General features: G+C 38.0%; 1 protein-coding gene across 2 annotated transcripts in view; it reads left to right on the forward strand.

The window, feature by feature from the left end:
* ILDR1 (immunoglobulin like domain containing receptor 1) overlaps positions 1 to 2,680 on the forward strand; it is a 31,242-nt gene extending 28,562 nt beyond the window's left edge. For both annotated transcript variants that reach the window (XM_036243639.1, XM_036243640.1), the window contains one exon: positions 2,608 to 2,680. In XM_036243639.1, coding sequence (XP_036099532.1) covers positions 2,608 to 2,649 — 42 coding nt within the window. In that variant the 3' untranslated portion in view covers positions 2,650 to 2,680. The remainder of the gene's footprint in view (positions 1 to 2,607) is intronic.
* Positions 2,681 to 16,811: the final 14,131 nt, after the last annotated feature.

Consider the following 16,811-nt stretch of genomic DNA (forward strand, 5'->3'; position numbering starts at 1 on the left):
AGATGTACATATCAATAATTCTACTGCAAGCAAACCATATTTTTTATTGTAAAGTTGCTGGTGAGAAGCAGAGATGTTGCTGAAGATCATGTTAAAAGCCTTCATTGTTTTGGATGTCTGAGAGCTTATCTCCCAAAGAGCTATCACTTTACTTTAATCACATTCCACTGTCCACTCATATTCTGAGTGATCAGAGGCCCAGGACCAAAACTTGATTTGGAAGATTGGTTGGTCTGAAGGGCACAGTGTTTTGTGTGTAACTTTCATTTTGAATACCTTTAGTGGGGCCAAAGTCTTACTCTTTGTTTCCCTGCTTGGTGGGGCTGGATGCTTCCCACACACTTCTGTAGCCTCTGAAGTCCATGGAACTTGCCACTAACTTCAGAAGTTATAATATAGTTGGGCCACTAGATGGTGATCTTTGATCATGTATAACATGGAATTCGTTTACTCCTTGATAAGATTTATTACTATTTTCTTAAATCAGGTTTTCAGCAGTTATAGCTCCACCGTAACATTTTTGCAAAATGCTTATTAAAAATACTTTATTAGATATTCAAAGCAATATGAATTAAGCAAAAATATCTTTTGGCTTACATGGAATCTTCTCGCTCAAGAACAATGCTTAACAAGTAGACACCAACAGACAAGGACTGGCATGTAAATGATCTCATGGGAATGCACAGTACGTAAGAACTATTCTCTGCGCTGTGCCCATGAGAAAATGAAAGTTCTGTTTCGGAATCTCCCATTTGACTCCAGAACTAGGACACCAGCCGAGATCTCATTTTAGGTCTGCTGGTCTTTTCACTCCACCAAAGGCTACAACCGCAGAAATATAAGAAGCAGTAGTAACATGAAGCTTTAAGCCCAAGTGGTTTCGGACTGAGTGGCCCACGTGTTTCTGGCCTCCTTCAAATTGATTATCTTTCTTTCCAGTCACGTCCTATCCCAAAGGGCTCCTCAAGGCATTTCTGGTTTGTTCTATACTTGGCCTGTACATACTTATTCTAATACCTAAAACAAAATTACTGCATTCTTTTCTCACCAAGCTAAACTCAAATTTTCTGTAGAGAATCCAGGATATTTTTTTCTTTTTTCTTGACTCTTTGACTAAAAAAAAATTTTTGTTGTTTTATATTGGCATACTTCATCTTCTCCTTTCAGTAAAATGTCTATTTCTTCCTAATGTCTAGGTTTTTCTTCAGCGAGCCTTGAACAAGTTGGTTTTGCCCCACTTTGTTGATTTCCTCTGTGTGAGAGAGCATTCATTCCATAGCTTTTCTTCTTGTTTGTTTTTTTATTTTATTACTTTATTGATTTTTTTTAGAGAGAGATAGAAACATCGATGTGAGAGAGAAACATTGATCAGCTGCCTCCTGCACGCCCCCTACTGGGGATCGAGCTGGAAACCCAGGCATGTGCCCTGACTGGGAATGGACCTGGGACCTCTCAGTTCATGGGACAACACTCAAGCCACTGAGCCACACTGACCAGGCCACCCCATAGCTTTTTTTTTTTTTATCCTCACCCGAGTACCTTTTTGCATTTATCTTCAGATAGTGCGGGAGGGAAAGAGGGGGGAAGAGAGCGAGAGAAACATCAATGTGAGAGAGGCACATTGAGTGGCTGCCACCCACACAACCCCAACCGGGACCAGGGACAAACTGCAACTGCGGTACGTGTGTGCCCTTAGTGGGAACCAAACCTGGGACTCCCTGGCCGCGGGCCGACGCTCTAACCACTGGGCAACTGGCCAGGCCTGTAGCATTTTTTTTATTAGAAATCAGGTGCCTAAAAGTCACTTTCCTGATAAAATTAAAACACACAGACATTTTAAAAATAGCAATGTGAATATACATACATATACAATGCATTTTGAACAATATGTTTTAGGATACCATACCTTGCCATTTCAAATATGGTAAGAAAGGTTATGTTCATAGGATACAGCTGTAGATATTCAAAACCTAAGTAAAACAACCTCCTACAATAAAAGTTAGAGAAATATGAGGAGTATAAACCACAGTCCTTGCCCTCAGAGCAAGTTGGAAAACCAAAAGACCAAGTAGAAGGAATAATGTCTGAAGAAAAGCCACTGAGTTTGGTCAGGAAGAGGTAATTAGTGATCTTTGAAAAATAACTTCAGATAAATACTAAAATATGAAGCTAAACTTTCTGAAGAAATAGTGTGGGGGAATGTAAATAGGAAAAAGAACTGGACCATGTCTTCAGGAACGAATGGTAGAGAGAGAGACTGATGAATGGTACAGGGTACCTTTATTTACTTTAATTTATTTTTCCATTTTAAGGGAGGCTTGAAGATGTTAAAAGTCAGCAAAAGGCAGAGTGAATGAGACTTTAATTTTCAGAAATTAAAGATGTTTGGAGGAGACTCCCGAGAGGTAGGAAGGAAGAGAAACCTAACCCTGGAAGAGGGACTGGCTTCATGAGGAGTTAAGAAATATTTTTTGGATTCAGATCTGCTGTCCCAGCAGCCACCACTCCCCTAGGATTTGCACCTGAATCAAACACACCTGGTGTATTGTATGCATAGATAACAGCCCAGCTGACTGGATTTCTGTGTGTGTGTGTTCTATTCCTCAGGAGAGAGACAGCTCCCATAGTGGAAGGAGTGTGGTCCTTTAGTCGCACAGCACTACTTCTGTGGCTACTTCTCAGCTCCTGCACATCGTCAGCACCGCCTAGACTTCCAGGTGACTTGGGAAGGACACTGCAAGTCTGTACCTAATAAGTTTTGGCTACATCTGAGAATCAAATAGAAGAATTTTAAAAACAAGAGTTTTAGGAACTAATGACTTAGTTCTAGCCTTGGTTCACACTCTCAAGTAGATAGTCTCTGACTTGTAATGGACCCAAATCAGAAGTGATTCCTCAAGAACTTAGTAGCCTGAGTCTTTAACTAGATTTCACTGCTCAGAACCATGGCCGTTCTCAAAGTAAGAACTCAGGAATCTTTAAGAAATAAATCAAACACGTTTCAGGAGCAGGAAATCTATGGAGTACTATACAGTAGTTTCCATGGTAATTTATCTCACTCTGTATATCTAGAGGGTCCCTCCATGTTAGGAGTCCACCTTGCTGCCCCTGTGCCCAGTCCCAAGTGCTCCTGAGGGCCCACTAAGGGATGGCACAGGAAATACTCCAACAGTGTGCTCTCTTATGAGCCATTTATTGCAAGTGTAGAAGCTCAGAGAAGCAGTTTTGCACCAGCCTTACTCGTATCTCTTGTTTTCCTCTTGTTCTCTTTTTATTTTTTGCCTATATCTAATTTATATTTTTGTATATGGTGTGTATCCATTAAATTACTTTAAATGTTTCTTGGGAAAAACAGAGTATATAAATAAGAAAGAAATGTACTGGCTTGAGGATTCTGCCCCAAATAAATACCTACTTAGGTGCGTTTAGCTGGATCCAGCCTTCTTCCCCACCAAAGCTTAGAGAAGAGCCAGGCCATCCTGGGTGGTTCTGGAGCCGCCTTTCTCCAGCACCACTCAGCCTTCACAAGCAGAAGCTTCCAAGCAGGTTTTGCCGCTCAGAGCCCCAGAAGGAAGGGGCTGTGCCTGCCCTATAATAAGCTCTACCACTCCCTCCTATTTTCCCCAGCTCCCTTGGTGTCTTCATGAATCCGCTTGTGCTTGGTGTAGAGACCTCCTTGAGAAGATTGGAAGGAGATGGCCTCTAAGGAGGTGGGGTGTGTGTTCCTCAGCAGTGTCTTTATGTGAATGGCCTCAAGCCCAATTTAGATCCTATTGTGTTGACATATCCATTTTTTTTGCCCCAGTCTCATTAATTATATCTTGGAAAAAATTGATTAAATGCCTATGTTAGCTAAAGGTTTCTTTGGGATATTTTATTTCCATAACATAATTGCGTCTAAATTAGCAGAAAAAAATGTTAATGGATAATGAATCATAAAAATCAGTTTGTGAGAGACTTCTTCTGGTCAGGACAAGATGGCATAGACCTTTTCCCCGGCTTCTCCTTGCTAAGCACAACTTTATAAACCCCGGAAATGGCACAAGAAACAAGCAAAGGAAAACTCTGAATGTGCTAAAAAGAAGGCAAGCTGGTTTGGGGACCCGGGACCAGAGGAACAACACAGAGGCTGGTCATCTTGTGTCCCCCAATCAACAGAAGGTGATCACCCAGACCTGGCATTTTCCAACTTTCCACCCAGCAATAGAAGCTCCTTTCCCCTGTATCTAGTGGGAATCCCTCTGACAACCTTAGGCAAGGGGAACCAACTGGGAGTCTTGACAAAAATAAGGCATGCATTTTCCTTTCCTGGTGGGCCAGAGAATCCTCTTTTCCATGGAGAGGTACTGAGGTAGGTAGGAGGAACCAATAAGAAAGACCCAGGAAAAGCAGCTGGACCAACTGGGAAAGTCTTTTTGTTCCCAAGAGTTTGAGACTTTCTTCCCCTGCTCAGAGACACTAGGGCTGACTGGTGGAACCAGAGAAAAGCACCTGTCACAGTTAGCAGCCCTGTAGCTAGAAGCCTGGTCCCAGAAGACACTTTGTCTCGTGGAACTGAGACATTCCTCCCTGGCTCAAAGAAACTTGTGTAGCTGGAGGGTACCAATAAAAGGATTTCTCCATACCCTTCCCTCACCAAGAGATATCTGGCAATCCAGGCAGAGAAAGTTCCTCCACCCCTCAGGCAGTATTAACAGAGGCCAGTGCAAGCCCCAGCAGCACTGGATTCATTAAACAGATGAAAATAACACCACAGGGGGTCTGAAAATCAAACTGCCATTGGGATGTACAAAAGTAGGCTAATAATCATATATTAAACCTAAGTAAAATAACTCACTGTAAAATAAAATATTTGGGTGGGACTCAGAGTGTCCTAACATGATAGACAAAATGTCCAGGATATAAACTAAGAAAATCACAACTTGAATAAAAAAATGAAATCAACTGATGCCAACACTGAGATAAATCAAATGTTGAAGTTATCTGATAAGAATTTTCAGCCTGACATTATAAAAATGCCAGAACAATTACAAATTCTCTTAAAACAAATGAAAAAATAGAAAATTTCCAAAGAAGAAATAGAAGTTATAAAAAAGAAACAAATAACCTGGCCAGTGTGGCTCAGTGGATTGAGCATTATTCCATGTACTGAGAGGTCCCAGTTAGATGCCCGGTCAGGGTGCATGCCCAGGTTGCAGGCTTGATGCCCAGTAGGGGGAGTGCAGGAGGCAGCTGATTGATGTTTCTTTCTCACGTCGATGTTTCTATCTCTCTTTCCCTTCCTCTCTCTCTAAAATAAATAAAAAATAAAATTTTGAAAGAAAAAAAAAACAAGTAGACATTATAAAACTGAAAAATACAATAGAAATAAAAACTCAACGGATGGGCTCAATAGTTTGTGAAGATGATGGGGGATAGAATTAGTGAACTTGAGGACAGAACAATAGATTTCACACAATCTGAACAATAGAGAGAAAATAGACTAAGAAAAAAAGAACAGCCCCTAGACCTCTGGGACAACTAAAAAAAAATCCAACATTGGTATCATTGGAGCCTTAGAAAGTAGAGAAGAAAGAGTGGGGATGAATGAGCATTTGAAGAAATAATGGCTGAAAACTTCCCAAATTTGATGAATGACATCAACCCAGAGATCCAAGAAGTGGAGTGAACTCTAAACAGAATAAACCCAAAGAATTCATGCCAAGATACATCATAAATTTTTGAAAACTAAAGACAAAGAAAACATCCTGAAAGCAGCCAAAGATAAACAAGCATTCCTTGTAGGAAAACATCAATTTGTATGGATTTCTCATGTGAAACTATGAGAAGGAAATGGGAAAATGTTTTTAAGTGGTAAATGAAAAGAACTGTTGACCCATAGTTCTACATCTGGCAAAACTATTTTTCAGAAATGAAGGGAAAATAAAAACACTCACAGATGAATGAAACGAAAGAATTTTGTGACTAGCAAAACTATCTTTGAAAGATTGGCTAAATCCTTACCAAACTGTTAAAAATGATGACTTGGTGAGTGGGAAGGAATGGGGAAGAGATAGACCTTTATACACCTTGTATTCCTTAAATTATTTTTATAATGACCATTATTATTTTTGTATACACAAAACATAAAATAAACATAATATGAACATAGTGATGGCTGATGCTGCAAAGAAGTCAAATGAGAGAGAACTTGGAAATGACTTTGAGAATCACAATATCTCAGGATTCAGAAGTGTTCAGAGAATGCATTTGATGCTGAAATCTATTCTAGTGCAACCTAGCCTGAGGTCAAATGCCTCCAGTAGCAGCAAACCTGCTGCTACCCATGGCAGCCCATTCGTCTCTGGATAATTCCAGTGGTACTAAAATTCATCCCGATTTATCTTAAAAAGAAAAAAAAGAAAGAAAGACTGGCTAAAGGAAATTCTTCCAACAGAAAGAAAATGGTAAAAGAAGGAAACTTGGAGCATCAGGAAGCAAGAAGGAACTATAGAAAGAGGTGAAATATGAGTCCATGTGATAAACAGTTTTTTTCCTTATGGGCTTTATAAACCATATTTTATTATAGAAACAAAAATTGTAACACCATCTAATATTCTAAGCAATGATATTTAAAGGTAGGGAATGTAAAGGGACCTAAATGGAAGCAAGGTTTCTATAATTCATTTGAAGAAGTAAATATTGATACCAGTACATAGTTGTAAATAGCACCCAGAGCAATTACTATGAAAACTACGCAGAGTCAAATTCAAAAGTGCTATAAAAAAAAAAAAAATCAAGTAATCTGCAGAAAAAGAAATCAGAACAATAAGAATCAGAAGAAACATATAGAAAATAAATAATAAAATCTGATTATTATTTAACAGAAAAGGAGTAAACGGAAGATTAGCTAATTTAATACTCCAGGTCTCTTTCCTGCTGATCTGTGGTGGGAAGGAACTAAACAAAGACAGTTTAGACGCAGGCCCAGTAAGGTCTGAATGATAAGGGAGGGGCCTACCTGTCCATCACACCTGGGAGCAATCAGTGGCCAGTATAGGCGTGGCCACTGCAAACATGCAAAACCTGAATATTTAATCTACAAAAGGAAAGCTTTCTTTTATACTCTTTCTCTCTTGCTGCCTGTGCTGAACTCCCAGCTTGCAGGGCTCCTAGGCTCTGTATCCACCCTCATGTGGCCCACGATCACGTGGGACCCCCACAATGGATTAATGGACTGAATCTAGACTAATCCCGATCTAGACCCAGCTGCATCATGGAGCTGACACCCTGGACTCTGGCCTTGCTAAATCCACAGCTGCCCTCTTCCAGGACTGGATTGAGGGAACCAGGACACCACAACCCCAGAAATATTATCCCACACCAATAAATACCTTTCATTCTTCCATGGGGACTTCTGAATATACTTATTCCAACTGCACCCCAAGAACCTCCTGCCCACAAGTGTTGGAGGGATCTGGTCCCCTTATCCCTTCAGTAATGCATGCATATCAATAATTAAGTACAAATACACCAATCAACAGACAGAGATTGGCAGAGTGGATTAAAAAATCAACTCAACCCAACTATATGCTGCATATAAGAAACTTATTTCAAATTCAAACACTGGTAGGTTGAAAGTAAAAGGGTGAATGTACCATGTATACATTAATAATTTAATAAAATTAAAAGAGCAGAAGTGGCAACAACAATATTTCATAAAGTAGACTTCAAAGAAAATTACCAGAGACTAAAAGGGACATTATCTAATGAATCAAGAAGGATCAATCTGCTAAAAAGACACAATATATTATTGTGTACAAATTAAACCACAAAGCCTCAGATACATGCAGCAACAACTGATAAAGCTGAAATGAGAAAGAGAAATCTATGGTCATAATTGGAAACGTCAACACCTCTTCCATCCAGCAACTGAAAGAACTATTAGGCAAAATATCACAAGGATATGGATGATCTAAATGGCAAAATCAATCAACAGGATCTAATTAACATATATAAAACAGGACAACCAACAATAGCAGAATACCTTTTTTCTCAATTGCCTGTTGAACCTTTACCAAATAGAAAAAAATCATAAAACAAACCTTGACAAATGTAAAATAATTGAAATCAGAGTGTGAGCTTTGGTTATAATGGAATCAAACTAGAAATCTATAACAAAGACAACAGAAAACACTCAAAACACTTGGAAATTAAGTAACACAATTATGGGCCAAAGAAATCTCAAAGGAAATTAAAAAGTACATAGAACTAAATACAAATAAAAGCACAACATATCAAAGTTTGTAGGGTGCAGCTGAAGCAGTGCTGTGAGGAAAATTTATGCTTACATTAAAAATGAGGCCCTGGCCGGTGTGGCTCCGTGGTTAGAGGGTCGGCCTGCGGTCCAGAGAGACCCAGGTTCGGTTCCCGCTGAGGGCATGTACCTCGGTTGCAGTTTGTCCCCGGCCCTGGTTGGTTGTGCGGGTGGCGGCCACTCGATGTGTCCCTTTCTCATCGATGTTTCTCTCTCTCTCTCCCTCCCACTCTGTCTGAACAAAAAAATGGAAAAATGTCCTCAGGTGAGGATAAAAAAAAAAATGAGGAAAGGTGTCATATCAATAACTTAAGTTCTTACCTTAAAAAACTAGAAAAGGAAGCCAAAGGAATGAAGTAATAAAGATAAGAGCAGAAAATAAAATTAGAAATAGAAAAAAAAAAAAAAACCAAGAAGCTAATTCTTCAAAAAAGCAATAAAATTGATAAACCTCTAGCAAGACTGACAAAAATAGAACACAAATCAGTAGTATTAAGAATAAAATAGAAAATATCATTTTAGATACTGCAGCCATTAAAAAAAAGGGGGGCGTACAGTACATATAACTTTATGCAGATGAATATGACAACTTAGAAGAAATGGAACAATTCCTTAAGTATCAAAAACTGACAAATTTTAACTAAATTCAAATAAACAATCTGAATAGTCCTATAACCATTAAGAAAGTTGAATTTTTAATTAAAAAGCTCTCCAAAATGAAATCTCAAGGCCCATATCATCTCATAGAGAATTCTATCAACTCTTTAAAGGGTGATTAACACTAACTTGACATAATCTCTTTCATAAAATAGAAGACGAGGAAACACTTCCCAACTCTCAGGAAGCCAGTGCAAATTGGCTAGACAAAGACATTACACACAAAAAACTACAAACATCTCTCCTAAACTTACACGCAAAAATCCTTAACAGAATACTACCAACATTTTAATATATAAAAGTAAATGATTATAAAAGAGACAGAAAATGATAACTAATGGCATAGATGTGGAGAAATGGGAATCCTCATAATTGCTGATGAAAATGTACAATGACGTGGCCCCTTTAAAAGCCTTGGTAATTAAAAAAACATTAAACATAAATTTACCATATGACCCAGGAATTTCACTCCCTTCTATGTACTCAAGAGAAATAATATATGTACATAAAAACTTGTACATGAATGTTTATAGAAATCTTATTTATAATCACTAAACAAAGTAGTGAAAAAATCCAAATTTTCATCAGTTGGTGAGTAGATGAACAAAATGTGGTATATCCACACATTGAAATTCTATTCAGTAATAAAAAAAAAAAGTTACTGATACATGCTGCAATGTGGATGACCCTCAAAAACATAATGCTAAGTAAAAGAAGCCAGATATAAAAAACCACATATGTGTGATACCATTTATATGAAAAGCCCTAGCCAGTTTGGCTCTGTGGTTAGAGCGTCGGCCCATGGACCAGAAAGACCCAGGTTCGGTTCCCTCTAAGGGCGCGTACCTCGGTTGCAGTTTGTCCCCTGCCCCGGTTGGGGTCATGTGGGTGACAGCCAGTCGATGTCTCTCTCACATCGATGTTTCTCTCTCTCTCTTCCTCCCTTTCTCCCTCCCACTCTATCTGAGGATAAATGCAAAAATGTCCTCGGGTGAGGATTAAAAAAAAAAAAAGGCCTGAAAAGGCAAATCTATAGAGCCAGAAAGTAGATTAGTGGTTACCTGGGACATGAGTGGGAACAAGAATTCACTGTAAATGGGTAAGAGGTCATGGAAATTTTCTATAACTGGTTGCATAACTTTGTAAATTTACTGAAAATCATTAATTTGTACACTTAAGTGTATTATATGATTCATCTGCTATGCCTCAATAAAAATTTTAAGTGTACTAGAAAACATCATTCCCAAATGTATGAGTGACAGAAATCCTTTTAAAATGTTTTCATATGAATTCTAGTTTCAATTAAAACATGTTTTTTCTACTTGACTTTAACAAAAGAAAGGAAATTGAAGTGAAACTAAAAATTTTGTTAGACTTCAAATCTTTCAAGAGATTTTATTTTTTAAGAGTCTTCCCAGACCATGAAACAAACAAACAAACAAAAAGAACAAAGGGAAACTTTGAGCAGTTGGAGTTATTATGCTTTGAAACCCCAGGTTTCAAATGGATTTCCTGGTTAAAAAAAAAAGAGAGAGAATGCTAGAAACTTTCATTATTTCCTCCAATCTCTCTCTTACCTCCCACCTTAGTCTTGTTGTCAAAGTAAACAAATTTCCCAGCATATTTATTTTAGAAAAACTGAAAAAGACAGTTTTTATTCAAAATTATTTTTCAACATCTACAGAAGGGATACAGACTTCTGATAGCCATCTTAAAAACCAAAATCTGTTCTTGTCTTTTATAATTCTGTCCAGTACAATGTTGCACTTTTCTTGGGGTGGAGTTCATGGAGGATAGGGTTCATAGAGTTCCTTTTAAGTTCAGATACATCAAGACTCCAATTAGCCAGGCCTTGGACTTCTTTTCATGATCTCAAACATATTTCACAGTGTTTTTGTTTGTTGGTTGGTTTTTGTTTTTTGTGTTTTTTTTAATGTGTAAAATGGTAAATTTTATGTTATGTATATTTTACAATAGTATTTATTTATTTATTTTTATATTTTATTCATTTATTTATTTTTTATTTTTGTTACAAATGTTTCTCCTTTTTATCCCCATTAACACCTTCCTCCCCATTCCCCAACCCCGTCCCCGGCTTTGTTGTCCGTGTCCATTGGTTATGCTTACATGCATATAAATTCTGTGGTTTATCTCTTCCCTCCCCCCACCTTCCCCTCTTCTGAGGGTTGTCAGTCTATACCCTACTTCTACGTCTCAGGGTCTACCCTGTTCCTCAGACTGTTATGTGCATTATATTCCACAAATAAGTGAGATCATATGATATTTGTCTTTCTCTACTTGGCTTGTTTCACTTAGGATAATACTTTCCAGGTCTCTCCATGTCATCTCAAAGGATAAGAGATCTTTCTTTCTTACAGCTGCATTGTACCCCATTGTGTATATGTACCACTGCTTTTTTTATCCATTTGTATACTGATGGAATTTGGCCTGTTTCCAGATCTTAGCTATTGTAAATAGTGCTGCTATGAACATGGGGGTACATATATGCTCTCTGCTTGGTGTTTAGGCTTTTTAGGGTATATTTCTAGAAGTGGGATTACTGGGTCAAATGGAAGTTCAATTTTTACTTTTTTGAGGTAACACCATAGTGTTTTCCATAGCGGCTGCACCAGTCTGCGTTCCCATTAGCAGTGTAGTAGAGTCCCCTTTTCTCCACACCCTCGCCAACACTTGTTGTTTGATAATTTGTTGATGGAGGCCATTCTGACAGGTGTGAGGTGATACCTCATGGTTGTTTTAATTTGTATCTCTCTGATGATTAGTGATGTTGAGCATTTCTTCACATGTCTCTTGGCCATTTGTATGTCCTTTTTGGAGAGGTGTCTATTTAGGTCCTCTGCCCATTTTTTAATTGGGTTCTTTGTCTTTCTTTTGTTAAGTTGTATGAGCACTCTCTATATATTGGAATTTAACCCCTTATCAGATATATCATTGGCAATTATGCTCTCCCATACAGTGGGTTGCCTTTCCATTTTGATGATTGTATCTTTTGCTGTGAAGAAGCTTTTTAGTTTGATGTAGTCCCATGTGTTCATTTTCTCCATTGTTTCTGTTGCCTTAGGTGATGTATCAGTAAAAATTCTGCTGTGTGTGATGTCCGAAATTTTGTTGCCTGCAGTTTCTTCTAGGATTTTTATGGATTCACGGGTCACATTTTAGTCTTTTATCCATTTTGAGTTTATTTTTGTGTATGTTGTAAGTTGATGGTCTAGTTTCATTTTTTTGCATGTAGCTGTCCAATTTTCCCAACACCATTTATTAAAGAGGCTGTCTTAACTCCATTGTATGCTCTTGCCACCTTTGTCAAATATTAATTGAGCATATTGCCTTGGGTTCATTTCTGGGTTCTCAGTTCTGTTCCACTGGTCTATATGCCTGTTCTTGTGCTAGTACCAGGCTGTTTTGATTACAGTGGCTTTGTAGTATAACCTGAAATCTGGTAATGTGATCCCTCCTACTTTGTTCTTCTTTTTCAAGATTGCTGTGGCTATTCGAGGTCTTTTTTGGTTCCCTATGAACTTTTGAAGTATTTGTTCTAGTTCTGTGAAGTATGTCATTGGTATTTTGATGGGGATTGCATTGACTCTATAGATTGCTTTGGGTAGTATGGACATTTTAATGATGTTAATTCTTCCAATCAATGAACAAGGTATGTGCTTCCACTTTTTAATATCTTCCTTTATTTCTTTTTTTTTTCAATGACCTGTAGTTTTCTGCGAATAGGTCCTTTATTTCTTTGGTTAAGTTCATTCCTAAGTATCCTAATTTTTTTGCCACAATGGTAAATGGTATTGTTTTCTTAGTTTCTCTTTCTGTGAGTTCATCATTGGTGTATAAGAATGCCATCAAGCCCTGGCCGGTTTGGCTCAGCGGTTAAAGCGTCCGCCTGCGGTCGGGAGAGACCCGGGTTCGGTTCCCGCTAAGGGCGCGTACCTCGGTTGCAGTTTGTCCCCGGCCCTGGTTGGTCGTGCGGGTGGCAGCCACTCGATGTGTCCCTTTCACATCGATGTTTCCCTCTCTCTCTCTTCCTCTCTCTCCCTCCCACTCTGTCTGTACAAAAAATGGAAAAATGTCCTCGGATGAGGATAAAAAAAATAAAAAAATAAAATAAAAAACAGAATGTAGTTTAAAAAAAAAATAAAAAAAAAATAAAAAAAAATAAAGAATGCCATCAATTTCTTGACGTTAATTTTGTATCCTGCTACTTTTCCAAATTCATTTATTAAGTCTAGTACATTTTTGATGGAGTCTTTAGGGTTTTCTATGTATCGTATCATGTCATCTGCGAATAAAGACAGTTTCACTTCCTCCTTTCCAATTTGGATTCCTTTTATTTTTTCTTCTTGTTTGATTGCTGTGACTAAGACTTCCAGTACTATGTTAAATAAGAGTGGCGAAAGTGGGCATCCCTGTCTTCTTCCTGTTCTTAAGGGAAATGTTTTTAGTTTCTGCCCATAGAGTATGATGTTGGCTGTAGGTCTTTCATATGTGGCCTTTATTATGTCGAGATATGATCCCTCTATTCACACATTGCTGAGTGTTTTTTTTTAGGAATGGATGCTCGATTTTGTCGAATGCTTTTTCAGCATCTATTAATATGATCATGTGGTTTTTACTCTTCATTTTGTTTATGTGGTGTATCACATTTATTGATTTATGAGTATTATACCAGCCTTGCATCCCTGGGATGAATTCCACTTGGTCATGGTGAATAATTTTTTTGATGTATTGCTGGATCTGATTTGCTAGTATTTTGTTCAGGATTTTGGCATCCATGTTCATCAGGAAAATTGGTCTGTAGTTTTCTTTCTTAGTAGTGTCTTTTTCTGGTTTTGGAATTAGAATTTTGCTGGCCTCATAAAACGAATTGGGAAGTCTTCCTTCTTCTTGAATTTTTTTAAATAGTTTGAGGAGAAGGGGTATTAGTTCTTTTTTGAATATTCAGTAAAACTCCCCTGTGAAGCCATTCGGGCCTGGGCTTTTGTTTGCTGGAAGAGTCTTGATTACCTCTTCAATTTTCTTGGTTGTTATTGGTCTGTTCAAGTTTCCTATCTCTTCCCATTCCAGTTTTGGGAGACTGTGTGTTTCTAGAAATTTGTCCATTTTGCTTAGATTGTCAAAGTTGTTGCCATATAGTTGTTCATAGTAGTTGTTAACGATCTTTTGTATTCTGTGGTGTCAGTTGTTATTTCTCCTTTTTCATTTCTGATTTTGTATATTTGGGTTCTCTCTCTTGTTTCTTGGTGAGTCTAGCTAAGGGTCCATCAATCTTGTTTATCTTTTTTAAAAACCAGCTCTTTGTTTCATTGATCCTTTGAATTGTTGTTTTTTTTTGGTCTCTATGTTATTCATTTCTGCTCTGATTTTTACTATTTCCTTCCTTCTACTTGATATGGGGTTTTCTTTTTGTTTGCTTTCTAATTTTTTAAGTTGTGAGGTTAGACAGTCAATTAGAAATTTATTCTTGTTTCTTAAGGTAGGCCTGTAGTGCTATGAACTTCCCTCTCAGGACTGCTTTAGCTGCATTCCATAGATTTTGTGTTGTGTGGTCTTTTTCATTGGTTTCCAGGAAGTTTTTAATTTCTTCCTTGATCTTCATGCTAACCCATTCATTGTTCAATAACATGCTATTTAGCCTCCATGTGTTCAAATGTCTTTGCATGTTTTTGTTGCATTTGATTTCTAGTTTCATGCCACTGTGATCTGAGAAGATGCTTGATATGATTTCAATCTTCTTGAACTTGTGGAGATTTAGTTTGTGTCCTATCATGTGGTCTATCTTTGAGAATGTCCCATGTGCACTTGAGAAGAATGTGAATTCTGTAGTTTTGGGCTGTAATTCTCTGTAGATTTCTAATAAATCCATTTGGTCTGGTGCTTCATTTAGAGTCTCTGTTTCCTTGTTATTTTCTTGTCTAGAGGATCTATCCAGTGGTGTCTGTGGGGTGTTGAAGTCCCCTGCTATGATTGTATTGCTGTCAATTTCTCCTTGGAAGTCCTCCAGAAGATTTTTAATATACTTTGGTGATCCTATATTGGGTGCATATATGTTTATCAAGGTTATATCTTCTTGTTGGATAGATCTTTTCAATATTATGTAGTGGCCTTCTTTGTCTCTAGTTATGGCCTTCATTTTGAAATCTATTTTATCAGATATGAGTATTGCTATGCCAGCTGTTTTTTCCTTTCTGTTTGGATGGAAGATTTCTTACCATCCCTTCACTTTCAACCTATGTGAGTCTTTTGTTGTGAGGTGGGTCTCTTGTAAACAACATATAGATGAGTCATGCTTTCTTATCCAATCAGCTACTTTGTGTCTTTTCATGGGAGCATTCAGTCCATTTACAGTTATGGTGATAACTTATATGTTTTTATTTATTGCCATTTTTGTTTAGTGTGGTTCTATTTTTCTTTCCATTTCTCCTCCTAATTACAGCAGTCCTTTTAACATTTCTTGCAGTGCTGGTTTTGTGCTTATGTGTTCTTTTAGCCTTTTTTTTTTTTTTTTTTTTTGGTCTGGGAAGCTCTTTATTTTACCTTCTATTTTGAATGACAGCCTTGCTGGGTAAAGTAGTCTTGGATTCAGATCCTTGTGTTTCATGACCTTGATTACTTCATGCCATTCCCTTCTGGCCTGTAGTGTTTCGAAAAGTCAGCTGAGAGCCTTATGGAGTTTCCTTTGTAGGTAACCTGTTGCTTATTTCTTGCTGCTTTTAGGATTTTCTCTTTGTCTTTAATTTTTGGCATTTTAATTACTATGTGTCTTGGTGTGGGCCTGTTTGGGTTCTTCTTAGTTGGGGCTCTCTGTGCTTCTTGAACTTGAATGCCTTCTTCCTTCACCAAATCAGGGAAGTTTTCTGTCACTATTTCTTCAAGTATATTCTCTAAACCTTGGTCATTTTCTTCTTCTTTGGGGACTTCATGATGTGAATTATTATTATGTTTCCAGTTGTCCCACAGTTCTCTTTAGCTCTCTTCCTGTTTTTTAATTGTTTTTTCCTTTTGGTTTTCTGATTGGTTGATTTTTTTGTACCCTGTCTTCTAATTCACTCATCCGGTCCTCTGCTTCCTCTACTCTGCTGTTTAGTCCTTCCAGTGTGTTGTTTATTTCTGCTATGTCATTCTTCATTTCTTCTTGGTGGTTTTTAATTTTCAGTTGGTTGATTTTCAATGTTTTTATGTCATTACTCATGGTGTTGATGTCCTTACTCATGCTATTGAGCTTTCTCAAGATCATGGCTCTGAATTTTAGCTCTGTTAACTTGCTTAACTGCATTTCATTTATCTCATCTTCAGTAGAGGTCTCTTGTTCTTTCATTTGGGATTTGTTTCTTTGTTTCACCATTTTGACTATCTTCGCAGGTTTTGGAGCCTTCCAAATTTTCCCTGTGGGTGTTGGTGTTCTGCCGTCTGTGGCTCCCTCTACTGGGTTTGTATGAATGTGGGAGGACCCATGTTAACACCACTGTCAAGTCTTAATTTCCTGGGTAGAGTTGCAAGCCCAGGAATGGTTCAGTTATTCTCTATGTTTTTGCCTGAAGGCTATTAGTCACAGTTACTTGAAGAGTCTTTGGTTCTCAGTTGAATGAAAAACTCTCTCAGGTGTTCAGAGTAAGGAGATTTCCCAAGGGTGGGGCAGATGCTGGTTGTTAATGAGCCTCAATTTGCATTTCAATGGCCCACTAGGTGGAGTTGAATCTCCATGGGAGGGGCCGCCGCCTCTCCCCAAAGCCCTAGGAAGGAGTAAGATGGCCACAGCCCTGCGTAGCTGCAACTCAGCAAAAGCTCTGAGCACCCTCAAAATCCAAAGTGTCTCCACCGAGTTCTAGTCCTGTCT

This window comes from Molossus molossus, unplaced genomic scaffold, assembly GCF_014108415.1.
Source record: "Molossus molossus isolate mMolMol1 unplaced genomic scaffold, mMolMol1.p scaffold_m16_p_5, whole genome shotgun sequence".
In the NCBI taxonomy this organism is placed as follows: Eukaryota; Metazoa; Chordata; class Mammalia; order Chiroptera; family Molossidae; genus Molossus; species Molossus molossus.